General features: G+C 48.3%; 1 protein-coding gene across 1 annotated transcript; it reads left to right on the top strand.

The window, feature by feature from the left end:
* Nucleotides 1–1,910: 1,910 nt before the first annotated feature.
* fhdc1 (FH2 domain containing 1) lies at nt 1,911–15,298 on the top strand. Its single transcript, XM_056279748.1, has 11 exons — nt 1,911–2,384; nt 3,935–3,996; nt 5,974–6,076; nt 6,781–6,866; nt 7,805–7,905; nt 9,328–9,398; nt 9,594–9,701; nt 10,323–10,393; nt 12,420–12,537; nt 12,734–12,898; nt 13,037–15,298. Exons 1-11 carry the CDS (start codon nt 1,911–1,913, stop codon nt 15,296–15,298), a joined length of 3,621 nt encoding a protein of 1,206 aa, XP_056135723.1.
* Nucleotides 15,299–16,015: the final 717 nt, after the last annotated feature.

Genomic DNA, 16,015 nt, shown 5'->3' with positions numbered 1-16,015 from the left:
TTTCTGTCAACTGAGGTTTTTTCTAATGGTGCTCAGAAAGGATAACTTGACTTGTATTTTGTCCAATCAGAACGACAGCTATCGGGCGTCAGAGTGGCGTGGCGGTCTATTCCGCTGCCTACCAACACGGGGATCGCCGGTTCGAATCCCCGTGTTACCTCCGGTTCGGTCGGGCGTCCCTACAGACACACTTGGCCGTGTCTGCGGGTGGGAAGCCGGATGCGGGTATGTGTTGTGGTAGCTGCACTAGCGCCTCCTCTGGTCGGTTGGGGCACCTGTTCAGGGGGGGGGGTAGCGTGATCCTCCCACGCCTTACGTCCCCCTGGTGAAACTCCTCACTGTCAGGGGAAAAGAAGCGGCTGGCGACTCCACATGTATCGGAGGAGGCATGTGGTGGTCCGCGGCCCTCCCCGGATCGGCAGAGGGGGGTGGAGCAGCGACCGGGACGACACGGAAGAGTGGGGTAATGGGCCAAATACAATTGGGGGAGGAAAAAAGGGGGCAAAAAAAAGAAAAAAAAGAAAGACATCTGTTGACTTTGTCACCAAGTTCGGGATTTGGTGCAAACTAGTTGATAAGTACACATTGTCCAAACTGTCCTCTTGGGGGTTTCGGTCTTTTCTTTGTGCAACCGTAAAACAAGTAAACAATACAGCTGCAAGCACTGACGAGGGGGCCAAGCAGTCCAGCGGGGCAGAGTCGCCATGGCAACTTGATCTGCTCGTTTAAAGCGGGGCTGTAAGCGCTAACAGCAAAAAGTTGCTTTTGCTAATTGCAACGCCCCCCCCCCCCCCCAGTGACTACACAATGACCCAAATTTTGTTGCGCACACTCAGGAAGGCATCCCGAGTCCCAGTTTAGTGTCAATAAATGAAAGTTTTACTGTTGCTCTTTAGTGGCTTTGCCGCCGATTTTAATTGGCAGTGACTATATATATTTTGTGTGGGCCCTGTGATGGCCTGGCGGCCTGGCCGGGGTGTCTCCCCGCCTGCTGCCCAACGGCTGCTGGGATGGATAGCTTCCAGCATCCCCGGCGACCCTGAGCGCAGGATAAGCGGTTTGGATAATGGATGGATGGATAGTTGATAACCGCTGGACTCCGCAGTATAATGCATGGATTTACTGGGCTTTTATTGTGCGTTGTAATACGAGCGTGTCTAAATTAACATCACAGCCTTTCCCTGCAACATATTTTCACCCACCGTGCCTGCTTGTAAAGGAATCCTCGTTTTACGCCGAAAGTGCTTGCAAACTTTTACTTCATCAAATGTTGCCCTATGTGTAAAATGTCACTGACCATTTCATGCCCCAGAGCTCGACTTCAAAGACCTTTTAAAAATCAACAATAGGATTTGCCGTTTCCCAATTTGTGCAGTTCTGTGACCGTCTGCCCCGTTTCGTTTGATCTGTCGCGCTACTTCAATTGCCCCTGATGTCAGACTGCCCATGACACCATGCATGATTACCTCCGTGTAATCCTGTCGTGTTTTGTTTTTGTTTCTCCTGCAGCTTCATGGACACTGACACCCCCACCACCACCACCACCACCACCGCCCTGCTTCCCTCAGGAGGTATCCTTCAAAGGCCCTGCGCAGTATGACGGCGCACCAGCTAACTGATGGAGAAGGACCAAATCAAAGAACAGGCCCCATTCATTGTGACTAGATGAAGGGAGATCGATCGACCCCTTTAGAAAACTGGGGATTTTATCAAACGGATATTACTGGACGAGAACTAGCTAGCTGATTTAAAAAACCACTTGGAAAAAGAAGAGGTATTGATGTGATATTGCACATCATTCTGTCTGACGACATCTTAACGACTCAGCGGCGGAGACGCGCAGAGCTCATATGCTCGACCGCTCGTCCTCGAGACTCGGCCCTGCTCTGTGACACGCTGTGATGCGTGTCATGAGTTGTCCATCCGCAACCAATGAGACCGGGGACTGTGGCAGCGAGGCCAGCAGCCGCTCCGCAGACCCCTCCTCTATGTCCGGACAAACTCAGCCACCCTTACCTCCTCACAGTGACACCTCCCAGCATGAAGCCCCCCCTCCTCCACCTCTGCCTCCGCCGCCACCCCCGGGAGCACCCCCACCCCCACCGCCTCCCCCAACCGCCTCCGCCAACCACAGCCAGCGGAAGAAGCGCCGCGTACGGAGTTTCTTTTGGAAGCCCATCCCGGAGGAGAAGGTCCGGGGGAAGCCCAACATCTGGACCATGGCGGTGCGGCAGCAGCAGTACCAGATTGACGTGCGCTCGGTGGAGGAGCTGTTCGGGCAGCAGGAGGAGACGGCGGCAGAAATAAGGGGCCCCACGCCGGCCGTTGGACGCTCAGTCCGTGTCACCCGGTCTCGCTCTTTCAAGGAGAGCAGCAAAGATGAGGTAAATTTGCACGAAAGACATAGTGTGGCGTGGCACTGTTAAGGCGGGAGGGAAGGTCCAGAGTGGGTGAAACGTTGCAAAACGTTTGTTGACAAAGACGACAAAGCACTCCTTCGGCTGTGTGGGTGGAGTGTAGGCTACCTTAAGACTCTAGTACTCGCAATGAACATTTGACACAAAGCAAATTCTTACATAACCACACTGTATGCTCTACTCCAGGGCCTGAGATGTTTTACTCACTTTCCAAAGCACAACCGACACACAACCACCCAACATGGAACCTATCTGGCGTTTCCTAAAGCAACAAGCCAGTAACCGATAAATGTAACATTTAATGATACCTAATAACACATTTTCCATATAGGAAATTCAAGTTTTAGTATGTGTACTATAGTACACGGTTTAGTATGGGTACATAACCTGAAAAGTAATGTGTGAACTGTAAAGCAATACCCGCTGAGACTCACAGGAGGCTCATGTCACACAAAGATTCCCGTCATTGTGTGTACCACTGTGGAGTGACCGCAGCCGGTACGCCTCCAAGTGTTGACAGTCTGCAGGACATCTCAGTAGTTACTTAGCACTTCTCCAGAGGTTTCAAATATCCACGTGCACACAGGCACATCGCTGACTCTAATCTTTGCCTTGTGTGTATGCTCACTATTTTGAGATTTGTGTTCCCTGTTTTGTCAGTCAGTAGCGATAACTCAGCGTTACCGGTTTATCTTTCGGCCATGGATGTTGACATCGTAAAGGATGGTCGACAATGTAAAGTACATGTTTTTGGATTGTCAAGCATCTCCGTTAACATTGTGTAATCATCATCATCATCATCAGTTCCGTAACCTATGGAGGTCGTAGGAGCACAGCTGGTGCCTCAACAAGTCTCGGTTGAGTCATCGTGGTGTTCCAGTAGGGGGAGTACCTGGTGGTCCCTATCCCCTCTCCAGGTATGGATGGCCGTTCACAGAGGAACTCATCCGCCCTTTGACAGGTTTCGTTTTTGGTCCTGCTGGGTGTCCACACACCCTCCTCACAACAACCCAAGGGTTGAAGTGGGGGTGCCGGTTTAGTCGCCGATGACCCGAAGGTTGCAGTTTGTCATACTCAGGACCGAACATTGTGTAAGGGCATGAGGAAACTGGCCTCTCCTCCTCCTCCTCTCGGCTGTGTCTAAATACTATATTTAGGCCTTGGGTCAGATCTTGTTTGAGTACTTAATGGACCTTCACCCTTTAAATTACAGCGGTGCAAGCCAACAGTTGCCATTGTTAGCTATGGTGGTGTGTACCACACGTGAGGCCCAGGTGGAATTTCACTTATCCTATAGTGAATAAAGGTTACGTCAGAGGTACAGTGTCACACATGAGGCCGTGGACCTGGATTGGTCAGGAGCAGGTCGGAGTGAGGGGCGTATTATGTAGTATGTTTATGTGTAATTCTGCATGTGTGTGTTTGTTTATGTCTGTGTAAAAGCCATTGATACCCAAATCCACAGTAGGATTGCCAAGACCTGTTTTGCTGAGTCAACCCCTCTCGCTTGTTTTCAGATCAGCATCTTGGACTCTAAGAGGGGGATGAATGTGGGCATTTTCCTCAAGCAATTTAAGAAGTAAGTCCTCCGGCGGCCCCCTCCCCTCCCTCAGGCCTGTTGCATAAAGCCCAGTGGAGAATGTATGTAGCTCTATTGATCACTCCGGGGAATGAGTGGTCCGCCTTGTGTGAAACGCCGTGTGGTTGTGTAACTGCTTAAGCAAAGGGTTCTGAAGTCCAGAACATGCTACTTATAACCCCAAAGCCCCCCCCCCCAAAAAAATAACAGGGTTGACGTCTCAGAAGCAAAACAAACCCCGCTGATCTCGATAGCGTCCGTGCCTTCTTCTACCCATTGAAACCATACAGGACACCAGTTCAGTCCATTAACGTATCTAATGAGAAAAGGGGAGTCAGAGAGAGAGAGAGAGCGAGAGAGAGACAGAGAGAGAGAGAGAGGAATGGAGAGAGGGGGCGTCCGGGTAGCATAGCGGTCTATTCCGTTACCTACCAACACAGGGATCGCCGGTTCGAATCCCCGTGTTACCTCCGGCCTGGTCGGGCGTCTTTACAGACACAATTGGCCGTGCCTGCGGGTGGGAAGCCAGATGTGGGTATGTGTCCTGACCGTTGCACTAGCGCCTCCTCTGGCCGGTCGGGGCACCTGCTCGAGGTGGGGGGAATAGCATGATCCTCCCACGCGCTACGTCCCCCTGGTGAAACTCCTCACTGTCGGGTGAAAAGAAGCGGCTGGCGACTCCATGCGTATCGGAGGAGGCGTGTGGTAGTCTGCAGCCCTCCCCGGATCAGCAGAGGGGGTGGAGCAGCGACCGGGACGGCCCGGAAGAGTGGGGTAATTGGCCAAGTACAACTGGGGAGAAAAAGAGGGAACCCCCCCCCCAAAAAAGGAAAGGAGAGAGGGATGAGAGAGAGAGGGAGAGAGTCGCTCGTCCTTACCTTCACCCACTATGTGTAGGAGGTAACTAGGCTCAAGGTGACTTAGCATTTAGGCTAAATAGCTTTAGCTCAGTAATAACTGGAAACTGGATGTATTAATAATTTATCCAATCCTTAATTCTACGTACTTACTTAGGACGTCCCGGCTGAACTGGTGAGGCGTTCGTCTTTGAGAGTCATTTGACCATTTTGAGCATACGAAAAGATACTGGGTATTTTATAAGATAGAACTACAGGTGGGAAAGAGTTTTGGGGAACAGAACCTCCCCCTGCGGTATCTTAAGAGGGCTTCGCTTTTTGTGGGGCGGTCTCTCAGTCCGGTGTGGTGAAGAAATCGTCACCTGTCTTCAACCTGTTTGCCACAGGTCTGCGTTGAGGCCTGTAGTGAACTAAACCCGACGCTGCATCGCGCAACTAGTCGGCAGCGCCCGGCTTAATGTGCCGCACCTATTTGCATGGCGGGTTATTTGCATGGCTCCTGCCATATTTTCATGACATTTGACTGCGATGTAGGAGAAACTATCGCAGCAGCCAGTGTTCTGATTCTTGCCACTGGTTTTAATGCAGTCTGATCTGTTCTTTCTCCCTTGACTACCACACTGATGGTGTACTACAGGGGTGCCCGGCTCCAGGCCTTGAGGGCCGCAGTGTCTGCAGGTATGTGTTCCATCCATGCACTACACCACCTGATACAACTAATTAGCTCACCTCTTGGACCAAGGAGGGAAAGGAATCGGTTAAATCAGCTGGTGTAGTGCACGGTTGCAACAAATACCCGCAGACACTGCGGCCCTCCGGGCCTGGAGTTGGCCACCCCTGGTGTACTATGTATAACTGTGTTTCACTCCTCTGCATGAGCCGGACTTAAGGTTTGCTGTTTGTTGCAGTCCAACCCCGAGCAAATCTCTCAGCCGTCCGTGCCAGTATTTTTAGCTCGATTCCCGAATGTGATAAATTCATGCAAAACTCGGGCGTCTGTCTTGCACACCGAGGGTGGCTGCATGAGGAAAAGCCAGATTTACAGCCCTGTGTGGACACAGTGGGGCCGTTGTTGTACACCAGCGAATTGCTCTGAAATGTATTGGATGTTGTCATCTAGGTCCAACCTCTCCATCGTGGAAGACATACGACGAGGAGAAGGCAAAATTTATGGAGCAGAGCTGCTCAAGGACCTGCTGAGGCTCTTGCCCGACACAGAGGAGGTCTGTGCCTGTGTGTGTGTGTGTGTGTGTGGGTGTGTGGGTGTGGGTGGGTGGGTGGGTGTGTGTGTGTGGGTGGGTGTGGGTGTGCGCATGCATGTATGATACGGGAGTGACACAACAACTATGAGTGGCGCCTGTTGAACAACATACCAACACACGATGAAGCTGCAGGTGAGGATAAAACATTATCCATTGATTTTTTTTTGGGGGGGGGGGGTTCTCCCCAAACTTACTTGGCCAATTACCCCGCTCTTCCAAGCCGTCCCAGTCGCTGCTCCACCCCCCTCTGCCGATCCAGGGGGGGGGCTGCAGACTACCACATGCCTCCTCCGATACATGTGGAGTCGCCAGCTGCTTCTTTTCACCTGACAGTGGGGAGTTTCACCAGGGGGATGTGGGAGGATCACACTACCCCCCCAGTCCCCCCCCAATCAGGCGCCCCAACTGACCAGAGGAGGCACTAGTGCAGTGACCAGGACACACACCCACATCCAGCTTCCCACCTGCAGACACGGCCAACTGTGTCTGTAGGGGCGCCCGACCGAGCCGGAGGTAACACGGGGATTCGAACCGGCGATCTCTATGTTGGTAGGCAACAGAATAGACCGCCACGCTACCCGGACGCCCCATCCATTGATAATGTTTCCTGTTAAACACAGTTTTTACACCTTGCTTAGTCCACGCTGTCTGTGTTCTCTCTTCAGATCAAGAAATTACAGTCTTTTGAAGGGGATCCCAGCAAGCTGACGCTGGTCGACTCCTTCATGTACCTCTTGATCCAGGTGCCACGGTAATGTCCTCTCAGTAGCAACACATAGCGGGAAGGTTTACTCCAGCGAGAGTTTTGCAGTTTTGAGTTTTAGTGCTGAAACTGCTATGTTGTCGTACACGCTCAACTTGCACACGTGAAAAGCGATGCAAAAAGTCCCCTGTCGCCTGCGTTAAAATGGGGAAACCTGATCCTCCTCAATTTCCTGTTCTCCCTTGATATCACTCCTGTGCAGTTAGTGCAGACAGCGCTATGTGACACCAGCCAAGGAAGTGTAACAGTTTCTCTGGCACCACCCGCCCATCCTTTTTTTTTTATAAGTCCCTAAGTCCCCCCCCTTTTCTCCCAAATTGTATCCGGCCAATTACCCCACTCTACCGAGCCATCCCGGTCGCTGCTCCACCCCCTCTGCCCATCTGGGGGGGGGGGGCTGTAGACTACCACACGCCTCCTCCGATACATGTGGAGTCGCCAGCCGCTTCTTTTCACCTGACAGTGAGGAGCAAGTGGGAGGATCACGCTATTCCCCCCAGTTCAACCCCCCCCCCCACAAACAGGCGCCTCAACCGACCAGAGGAGGCGCTAGTGCACCGACCAGGACACATACCCACATCCGGCTTCCCACCCACGGACACGGCCAATTGTGTCTGTCGGGACGCCCGACCAAGCCGGAGGTAACACGGGGATTCGAACTGGCGATCCCCGTGTCGGTAGGCAACGGTATAGACCGCTATGCTACCGGGATGCCCTTTTTTCTTCATCCTTAAATTGTAATGGCAAAATATATATTAGTGAATATTCCTTATTATACTTTATAGGCAAATTCTGGCAAAGTCAGTCACCCTACTCAGCTAATGAATTAATGGCGGCTTATTGCATATGTATGTAATGAATACCACAATCACAGATTATATTCAACCCCCACGAGTGACACATCCCTGTGTTCCCCTCTCACACAGTTTTGAGGTGCGAATCGAGGCCATGGTTCTCCACGAGGAGTTTTTCCCCTGCTGTGCCGTGATGAGCCGGGAAATAGATATCATACGTTTGGCCACTACAGGTAATGACATGCCAGAGCTGGCTGGCACCGTGCACTGTAACACAAACAAACACACACGTACACACACACCCACACACACATACACACACACACACACACAAGGTGACCTAGATACCTGAGTCATCGCTGGTGGTGAAATGTAGTTGGCTTGTCACCTGACATGAGACTCAGTAGGTACAGTGGAAGTAATGGTTTGGAGAGTGGATTGTACAGTATGTAGATTTGTATTTCAATTAAAAAAAACCCAATGTTAATCTATTTAGTATATGAAAATTGTAATTTGAATTGTTTGGCCAATGAATAAAATGATAACAGTTTGCTTTCATTGGTAACTTTTTGGCTGTTGTACTATCTAAAATTACGCACTACTTTTGACAAATGTTTACCCAACAGGCACCACTGCAGATTATGACCTCTGTTATTAAGCGGGGCAGAACAATACATGTAAAAAAAAGTGCAGTCGTTACTTGAGGTCTCTATTGGTCTATTTTATTTGAACAGAAATTAGCATGTGATTTACCTCAAATCAGTGACCTATAAAGCACTTAATCCATGTTGAAATAATCCACGTCTCACTTCACACACACACACACACACACACACACACACACACACACACACACACACACACACACACACACACACACACACACACACACACACACACAAATCCCCATCATAGACTTTACCAGATCTGACTGATGGCAGATCAGTACTATTTAACTGCACTTTTGCTCTCATTAGCATCACTGGAGCTCAGTGTCATTTTAGCCCTTTCATTTTTTTTTTCAATCAATCAATCAAGTTGCATTTTATATAGCACTTTTCTAGCTGCAACAGCCACTCAAATCACTTTACGAGTAACACAAATTCAAAAGTTCAAATCACAATTACTGAAGGTTATGTGTGGAGTGCCCCAGGGCTCACTGTTGGGACCATTGTTGCTCATATTGTACACCGATATTGTTGATGTGAAGCACATATTTAGAGTTGGTCTAGCTGATTTTTTTTTTTTAAATAAAATTCGTGTATGTATTTTTATTTTATTTTTTTACTTCCATGATTGTCCTCCTGTGGATTTTTTTCAAAACCGTTCTGGTCTCTCACCATGACCTGTGTCACTGCACTGCATCATTTGGGGAATCAGTTTCAGAACTTGGCAGACGGAGTATAATATTTTGAATCTTATATTTATATTACTATTTAATTGAAATTGTAATATTTAATTACAGTATTACAGGGGAAAAATGCAAAACAAAGACATTACTATTTCACAGTACCGCTTCGGTACTTGGCACAGATTGTCATTGGCCTGTGATAGCTGTCTTCAGTGTAAGTGAGTGAAAGTGTAATGGTGTCTAATGGGATGCTGAGCTCTGCTCGGGAGTGTCGGATTGAGTTTATATTGATCTGGTCCTGCAGAGCTGATGAACTGCGAGGAGCTCCACGCAATCCTGCACCTGGTCCTGCAGGCTGGGAATATCATGAATGCCGTAAGTCTGCAAGCCCTATATTGTCTTGTGATTCCTCTCCTCTCTTGCTCCTTCTGTCCTTTCCATTCGGTGCACTCCGCCAGTCCTTCCCCGCAATCTGTCACCCCTACCTTTGCCTCTGCACGACACATCCTTTTACTATGATGGTTTCTTCTTGAATGTGACATTGCTGCCCTGTCCTCCTGTGGTGCTCAGGGAGGCTATGCAGGCAACGCGGTGGGATTCAAGCTGTCATCCCTCCTATCCCTGGCTGACACAAAGGCCAACAAACCGGGGATGAACCTGCTGCACTTTGTTGCACTGGTCAGTGTTGGATTCTTACAATGTCTCTGTTGTATCTGTGTCGGAAGAATAATGAGCAAGGTTCTGATACGGTTTTGCAGACATAAACATGTGGTGGTGATGTATGAGGTATGCCTGTCCATTTGGCTGCACTGGTTAGAGTATTCCCCTTTGTTGGGAATTCACAGGCAACCCTCTAGGGGGCTGTTACAAGTAGATTCCCATTTCAGTGTTGAATATTTAATGTTGGAAAGTCTGCGGTCAGCTCTGATTTCTGAAGTTAAAATGTTCCGTCCAAATGTAAAATTCCAGTCCGATATCAGTTGAGTGTTGGGTACGTTTCCCCTCACAAAGGTCAGGCTGTAACAGAAACGGCCGTAAATTGGCTGCGAAGAGTTTGTTCCTATAAATGTTTCAAAAGGGTAGCGCTTGAGTAAAATGGTTTCCAGATGTGAGTTTGGATTAATATTGCAGGAGGGCCGGCGGATGCCTGATGGGTCTAGGAAATAGAAAATTGTATATGTGAGCCGTTGGAAAAAAAACAAAATGTTGTCTCCTACTTCGCGTGTTAATGACTTCACTTTCTGAGAAAACAAGTGTTGTCGGCAGAGAACATATAATGTCATTTCTCGCTCCACCCAGGAGGCGAAGAAGAAAGACGAGAAGCTGCTCAAGTTCCCGGAGAAACTGCAAGACGTCCAGAGCGCCGCCAGGTAAGAGATTCTCCGAGTCTTTCTGGGAGTGATAGCACAAATTTCTTTGACTTGACTCGTCGTACCTCGTCTATGAAAGGTCAGCGTGGACCGAGTCACCGTGATAACCTGCACCGTGCACCGGTGCTGCCGAGTAGAGTAAAAACACAGCTAGCGTCAGGTTTCGAATGAACCACTAACGTGGATGTGGATGGTTATCAAATTGTCCTCTTTCATCACATTCCCATGACCTTTGTGCCAGGTGTGCCAAACCATGTCGAAATTTAGGCATAAAAATTTGTGATGTCATGTTGTTTTTTGTTTTGATGCACTTTCACTACGGGAAAAAAATAAAAATGTTACTATATATATATGTGTGTGTGTGTGTGTGTGTGTGTGTGTGTGTGAAAAAATATATTTGTGTGTGTGTGTATATATATGTGTGTGTATATATATATATATCAATAATGAGAGGAAAAAAAAAGTTTAATATTAATTTTTTTATTTTTCCTGTATCATTATTGATTTTCCACTCCTCATTAGTTGTGCACTTATAACAACACCATTGACGGTTTTGGAAAAAACACACAACATATATATATATATATATATATATATGTTGTAGGGATAGAACTCCATTAGCAGCCGTAATAGCCTGACTAGCTCAGTCTGTAGAGCACGAGACTCTTAATTTCAGTGTTGTGTATTTGAGCCCCACGTTGGGCACAGAATGCTTCGGGCCGCACGGTGGCCCAGCGGTTAGCGCTGTCGCCTCACAGCAAGAAGGTCCTGGGTTCGAACCCTGGGATTTTCCAACCTTGGGGGTCATCCCAGTTCGTCCTCTGTGTGGAGTTTGCATGTTCTCCCCGTATCTGTGGTGGGTTTTCTCTGGGTGCTCCGGTTTCCCCCATCATCAAAAAAAAACCATGCATGTTAGGGTTAATACTCCTGTCTGCGCCCTTGACTGAGGCATGGCAAGACGAACTGGAATTGGTCCACAGGTGCTGCACGGCGGCCGCCCACTGCTCCTGGCTACACAGCTAGGATGGGTTAAACGCAGAGCGCAATTTCCGTACGGGAGTCAATAAAACATCTCAAAATCATTAAAAAACAGAAAATACTGAGCAGGCCTGTGCATCTCTGAAACGCTGCTGAAATTGAGCAAAAAAGTGTCTGCAAGTGACATCACTGGTGCACAATCCATGAGTCAATGTCTTTATGTGGCATTTGATGGCATTTGCTATAACAGCAGTACGCAGAGTTGCTATTCCCATCTTCCTATACAGTGTAGCTTATATTGATGTAGCCCGCTAAAGGTAACGGCAAACCAAGGATTAAGGACTATCGTTTTCATATTCACAATTTGCGACATTAATGTGTCCATGAATACTGGGATGGCATTCAGCGCTTTACCTGTGCCCCCATTCATAAAGTTAGTGGTTGTGTCAGGGAGGGCATCCGACATAGAATTTTGCCGAATCCATATGTGGATTGACAAGACCATACCGGATCGGTCGAGGCCCGTGTTAACAACAGCCACCATTGGTGCTGTGCCCTCACTGGGTACCGGTGGAAACTGTAAAATCCGCTGTGGTGACCCCTGAGAAACAGGGAACAAGCCTAAAGAAGAAGAAGTTGTCACATTCACAGATTGTCTGCCAGTGACATCACTCAAACGCTGTTAATTTTGCAATGCCATATATTTGTGTGACAGAGAACAGTTCTTGGAGCCAATAATATTTTCCCTTCCACAGTGTATGTGACCATACGCTGAACATCCTCGGTAGCTGCGTCTTTCTTGCAGTAGGAGTTTCTTCACCATAATTTGCTCTTTGTTGTCAGATCAGGTTTAGATCACCTGAATTGGCCAACAGCCTACAACTGCAGCCTGAAAACCACCAGAATAACATTAGAGAGGAAACCAAGCATTATCATATGAATAATGAGAATTTTGAGTCAGCGGTATAACGTTATGTCCTTAAATCCTTATGCTATCACAGCTTTTTAATCATTATCTGTGTCCATCTACTTTATTGCCCCTGTGTAGAATCTCAGTGGAAAACATTGAGATGGAGTTTTCCTCCCTGTATGTGAGGACCAGGTCCCTGGAGGAGAAAGTTCAAGCAGACCAGGAGCTCAAGCAGCAACTTGATCCCTTTCTGCAGGTGGTGCTTCATTGTATATGACGCATAAGTCCTGTGTGTGTATGTGTGCATGCGTGTGGCAAATTTGGATGAATTTTAGCCTTCTCAACACATTCTATAATTACATGTTGATGCATTCATGAAGATTATATCGACAGAAAATAACTACAGAAAATCACCAATTATATGTATTTTTGTTTTTCGCTATGCGTCAAAGAGTGCAGCACAGACTCTTCAGGACTTGAAGAGACGCAGGCTGGATCTGCGTAAGGAGGGAAACACTCTTATTGATTTCTTTTGTGAAGACAAGGACACCTTCAAGCTGGATGAGTGCTTCCGCATATTTCAAGACTTCTGCATCAAGTTCAAGAAAGCTGTTAAAGTAAGCTGTTCAAAACAAGAACTAAGACATTACCAGAAAAAGAAAAAAAAGTGTTTGACTCTCTTTTGATACTGTTTGCTTGTTCCTTCTCTCTACTTTGCTGCTTCTTACCCCTTGTGACGCCTCCCTCTTTCTCAGGATAACCTTGACCGTGAGCTGAAGGAGGCAGCCAGACAGCGTCGCCTGAGAGAGTTGGAGGAGAAACGGTTTGCGTGGTCCGGTGCCGACCAGGCCGGAGGTTTTGGCAGGAGTAGCAGCGAGAACGACGTGGACATGCTCACCAAGGAGGGTCTTCTGGACTTTTTCCAGCAGAGATCCCAAAGTCCACACAGCCCACTGGGACGCTCTTCCAGTGCCCGCCGGCACCGCCACACCATGACCGCCATGGCAGAGCGCGAGCTCCAAGGATACCTGGAGTTCTTTGGTGGCAATGGAAATGCCGCTAACTGTTCAAAGTTTAACAGTCTACCTCGGTCTGGTCGAACTGTCCAACGGACACCCACCCCCTGGCTCTTATCCCAGGATGACAACCGTGAGTTGGGGCAAGACAGGCACATGACAGCAATGTCTCCATGTGCAGCAACAGAACCCATCAGCCCACTTGCCAGGTTTTCCTCCTCCGTGTTCGATGCTAATGAGGACCCATATAATAACAACAACAATAATTACTCATCGGTGTCTGAGGGCAGTGCTCTGCCTAACTCATGTTTTGTTTTTCAAAAGACAACCCAACAATCCAACCCGACAATTACAGGGCACATGAACATTAGTGTTGAGAAGCATACTCTAGTTCGTGGTCCTCAAGCCTTCGACCTTACTAGTCCAAACAATAACAGTAATCATATGCACTTTGTCAACAAGGGGGATATTGCAGTGACTGATTTGGAAAGGGAGAGACAGTGCCCTCCAAGGAATCTTATTCTGGATAACCCTTCAGATTATAACCTTGTCGAAAGAGAGGCCGACCTGAAGGCTGTGTGGGAAGGGAAAATAGCTGAGCCAGCTCAGTTTGTGGCTTCGTTTAAGAAAGAGAAGGAAGAAGAAGAAGACACCAGCACAGTTTCATCAACGACATGTGACACGCCCCTCCCACTGGACACCTCTCTATCCAATAAGAAGCCAGTGTTTTACATATTAGACTGCACCGAAACAGACTGCTCTGTTACCTTGGATTGCTCTGAGATTGAGAGCTCACCTCTAATGAAGGAGGGATTGGTCCCTGATTTAAAGACTGCCACCTGCGACGAGAGCCAGCAAGATCCAAGCTCTCTGTCCTCTAATCTGGAGTCCATGTCGACTAATGATAACCCTGTTTCAGCTTCAAACAATGCCAATGAGCTTTCAACACCCAGATCTATAGATACAGCATCCATGACTCCATCTGCTAATGAAGAATGGGACACAGAAAGCTGTGACACTGCTGAAGGAAAACAGGTTGGGGAGAAAGGAGTACAGACAGACAGCGGTCTTAAAGCCATGCACACCAAGAGCAAGGCTATCAAAGCATCCAAAGGTAACGGAAGTCGGGGTTTAAGGACACTGACATCGAGCGAGAACCAGGGCATGCGCAAGGTAGTGCCAATAAGCAGGCTTACCAGGACAGGCAGTAACAAGCGAACAGAGAGGCCTTCGGGTCGTGATGGTGGTGAGGCGCACCGACCGCTCCGTGATCAAAGTACCCCAGCCAGAGGAAGGAGTGAGAAGACAACCAGGCCTCATCGACACTCCAGTCTGCCTCCTGATGAGTCCAAAGCCCAGAGTGGAATTGGCCTTACGAAAAGCACTTCCAGATGGTCACATGATTCCATTCCACGAAAGTCCTCCTTCCGCAAGCCCAGTGCCAAACCACTGAGGAACATCCCCAAGCCTGCACCTGAGGAGAAAATTTGCCGCTCAACCATGAGAGCCCTGGCCCAAGCCCAGGCTCAGACCCAAGTCCAGACTGGGGCACAAGGCCAGGCTCAGGCTCTTTCTGAGGCCAGCAGTTCGCAGACTCTTGGCCCCAAGTCTGATGTTCCCAGCTTTGCCCGTAACACTGTATCTTCCTCCTCTAGGACCAAGAAGGAGCTAGTTCCCCCATCTTTCCCCCCCACCCCATCAAGGAGCCCGTCACTCCTAGCTCGGACAGCCTCGGTGAAACAGACCAGGGTATCAACTCCAGCTCACTCTACGGCCTCCAGTGGGCAGCACACTCATCATGGTGAGGAGCGACCCCAAGGGACCACCCTGCGTCGAGTACAAAGTGTGAAGGCTGCCAGTCGAAGCACCTACCGTAGTGAAACTCCTCCACCACCTAATGCACGTGAAGATGCTCGAACGAGCAGCAGCTTATCTGAGAAGTCCATCCAACCCAGAGACTTGCTGACATCGAGCAGAATCTCCAAGCCAAACTGGAAGTAACATATGTTCAAAACTGACCGAAGATTGAGGAAGAAATACGAGACAACTCTTTTGCTGCGTTGGTTTAAACTTGCAATTGGATGTTCCTTCTCCATTCACTGTAAAGCCTTTAAACTTGTCCCGAAACATAACGCAAAAAAAAACAGAATCAAAGTAAACCAAGCTGTGTCTCCTCATCCACATAAGGTCACTCCATTTTCTGTCTTCACACTGGTTTTATGAATTGCAAAGAGCAAGATGCAATGAACTGCTGAATGTGTGACAATTTTGTTCACAGAGAAGATTTATTTTTTCATAAGTTCTTGTTTATTTTCAAATTATATTTGCTGATAAACTAAACTGACAAATGGCAAATCCCACTTTTTACACCGAAGCCTGTTTGCCTGCTTAGTCGTCTGCTGTGTGCTACTGGCTGTGATGATGGTGGATGTAACCGGAGGTTCACACTACTAACAATATAATGCTGCTAAATAGCTTTGACAATTTGAAAACAAGAGTTTTCAATTTCTATCATTCAGGGGTTCCTAGCCTTGCGATACCTAATTTTGCTGCTGTTATGATATTATGTTTGTTTGTTTTGATTTGTTGCCTCTCCTGTACGCTACTGTGCTGTTTTAAATTTGGTTCACTGTTTGATACCTCGGAAAGACAGCAGTAGCCTCGTATCAGAAGGGGTGGTGGTGGAATATGTTTGTTTTCTTCTGTTCAGCCACTATG

Source organism: Lampris incognitus, chromosome 5 (genome assembly GCF_029633865.1).
Source record: "Lampris incognitus isolate fLamInc1 chromosome 5, fLamInc1.hap2, whole genome shotgun sequence".
In the NCBI taxonomy this organism is placed as follows: domain Eukaryota; kingdom Metazoa; phylum Chordata; class Actinopteri; order Lampriformes; family Lampridae; genus Lampris; species Lampris incognitus.
This window is presented reverse-complemented; position numbering and strand designations above follow the sequence as displayed.

What these genes read in the sequence shown, in the direction of transcription:
- fhdc1 (XM_056279748.1), top strand. Translation starts at nt 1,911, where the DNA reads ATGAGTTGTCCATCCGCAACCAATGAGACCGGGGACTGTGGCAGCGAG. An exon ending in CTGGGAATATCATGAATGCC is followed by an intron (nt 9,399 to 9,593) that starts GTAAGTCTGCAA and finishes TGTGGTGCTCAG; the next exon opens with GGAGGCTATGCAGGCAACGC. An exon ending in GACGTCCAGAGCGCCGCCAG is followed by an intron (nt 10,394 to 12,419) that starts GTAAGAGATTCT and finishes GCCCCTGTGTAG; the next exon opens with AATCTCAGTGGAAAACATTG.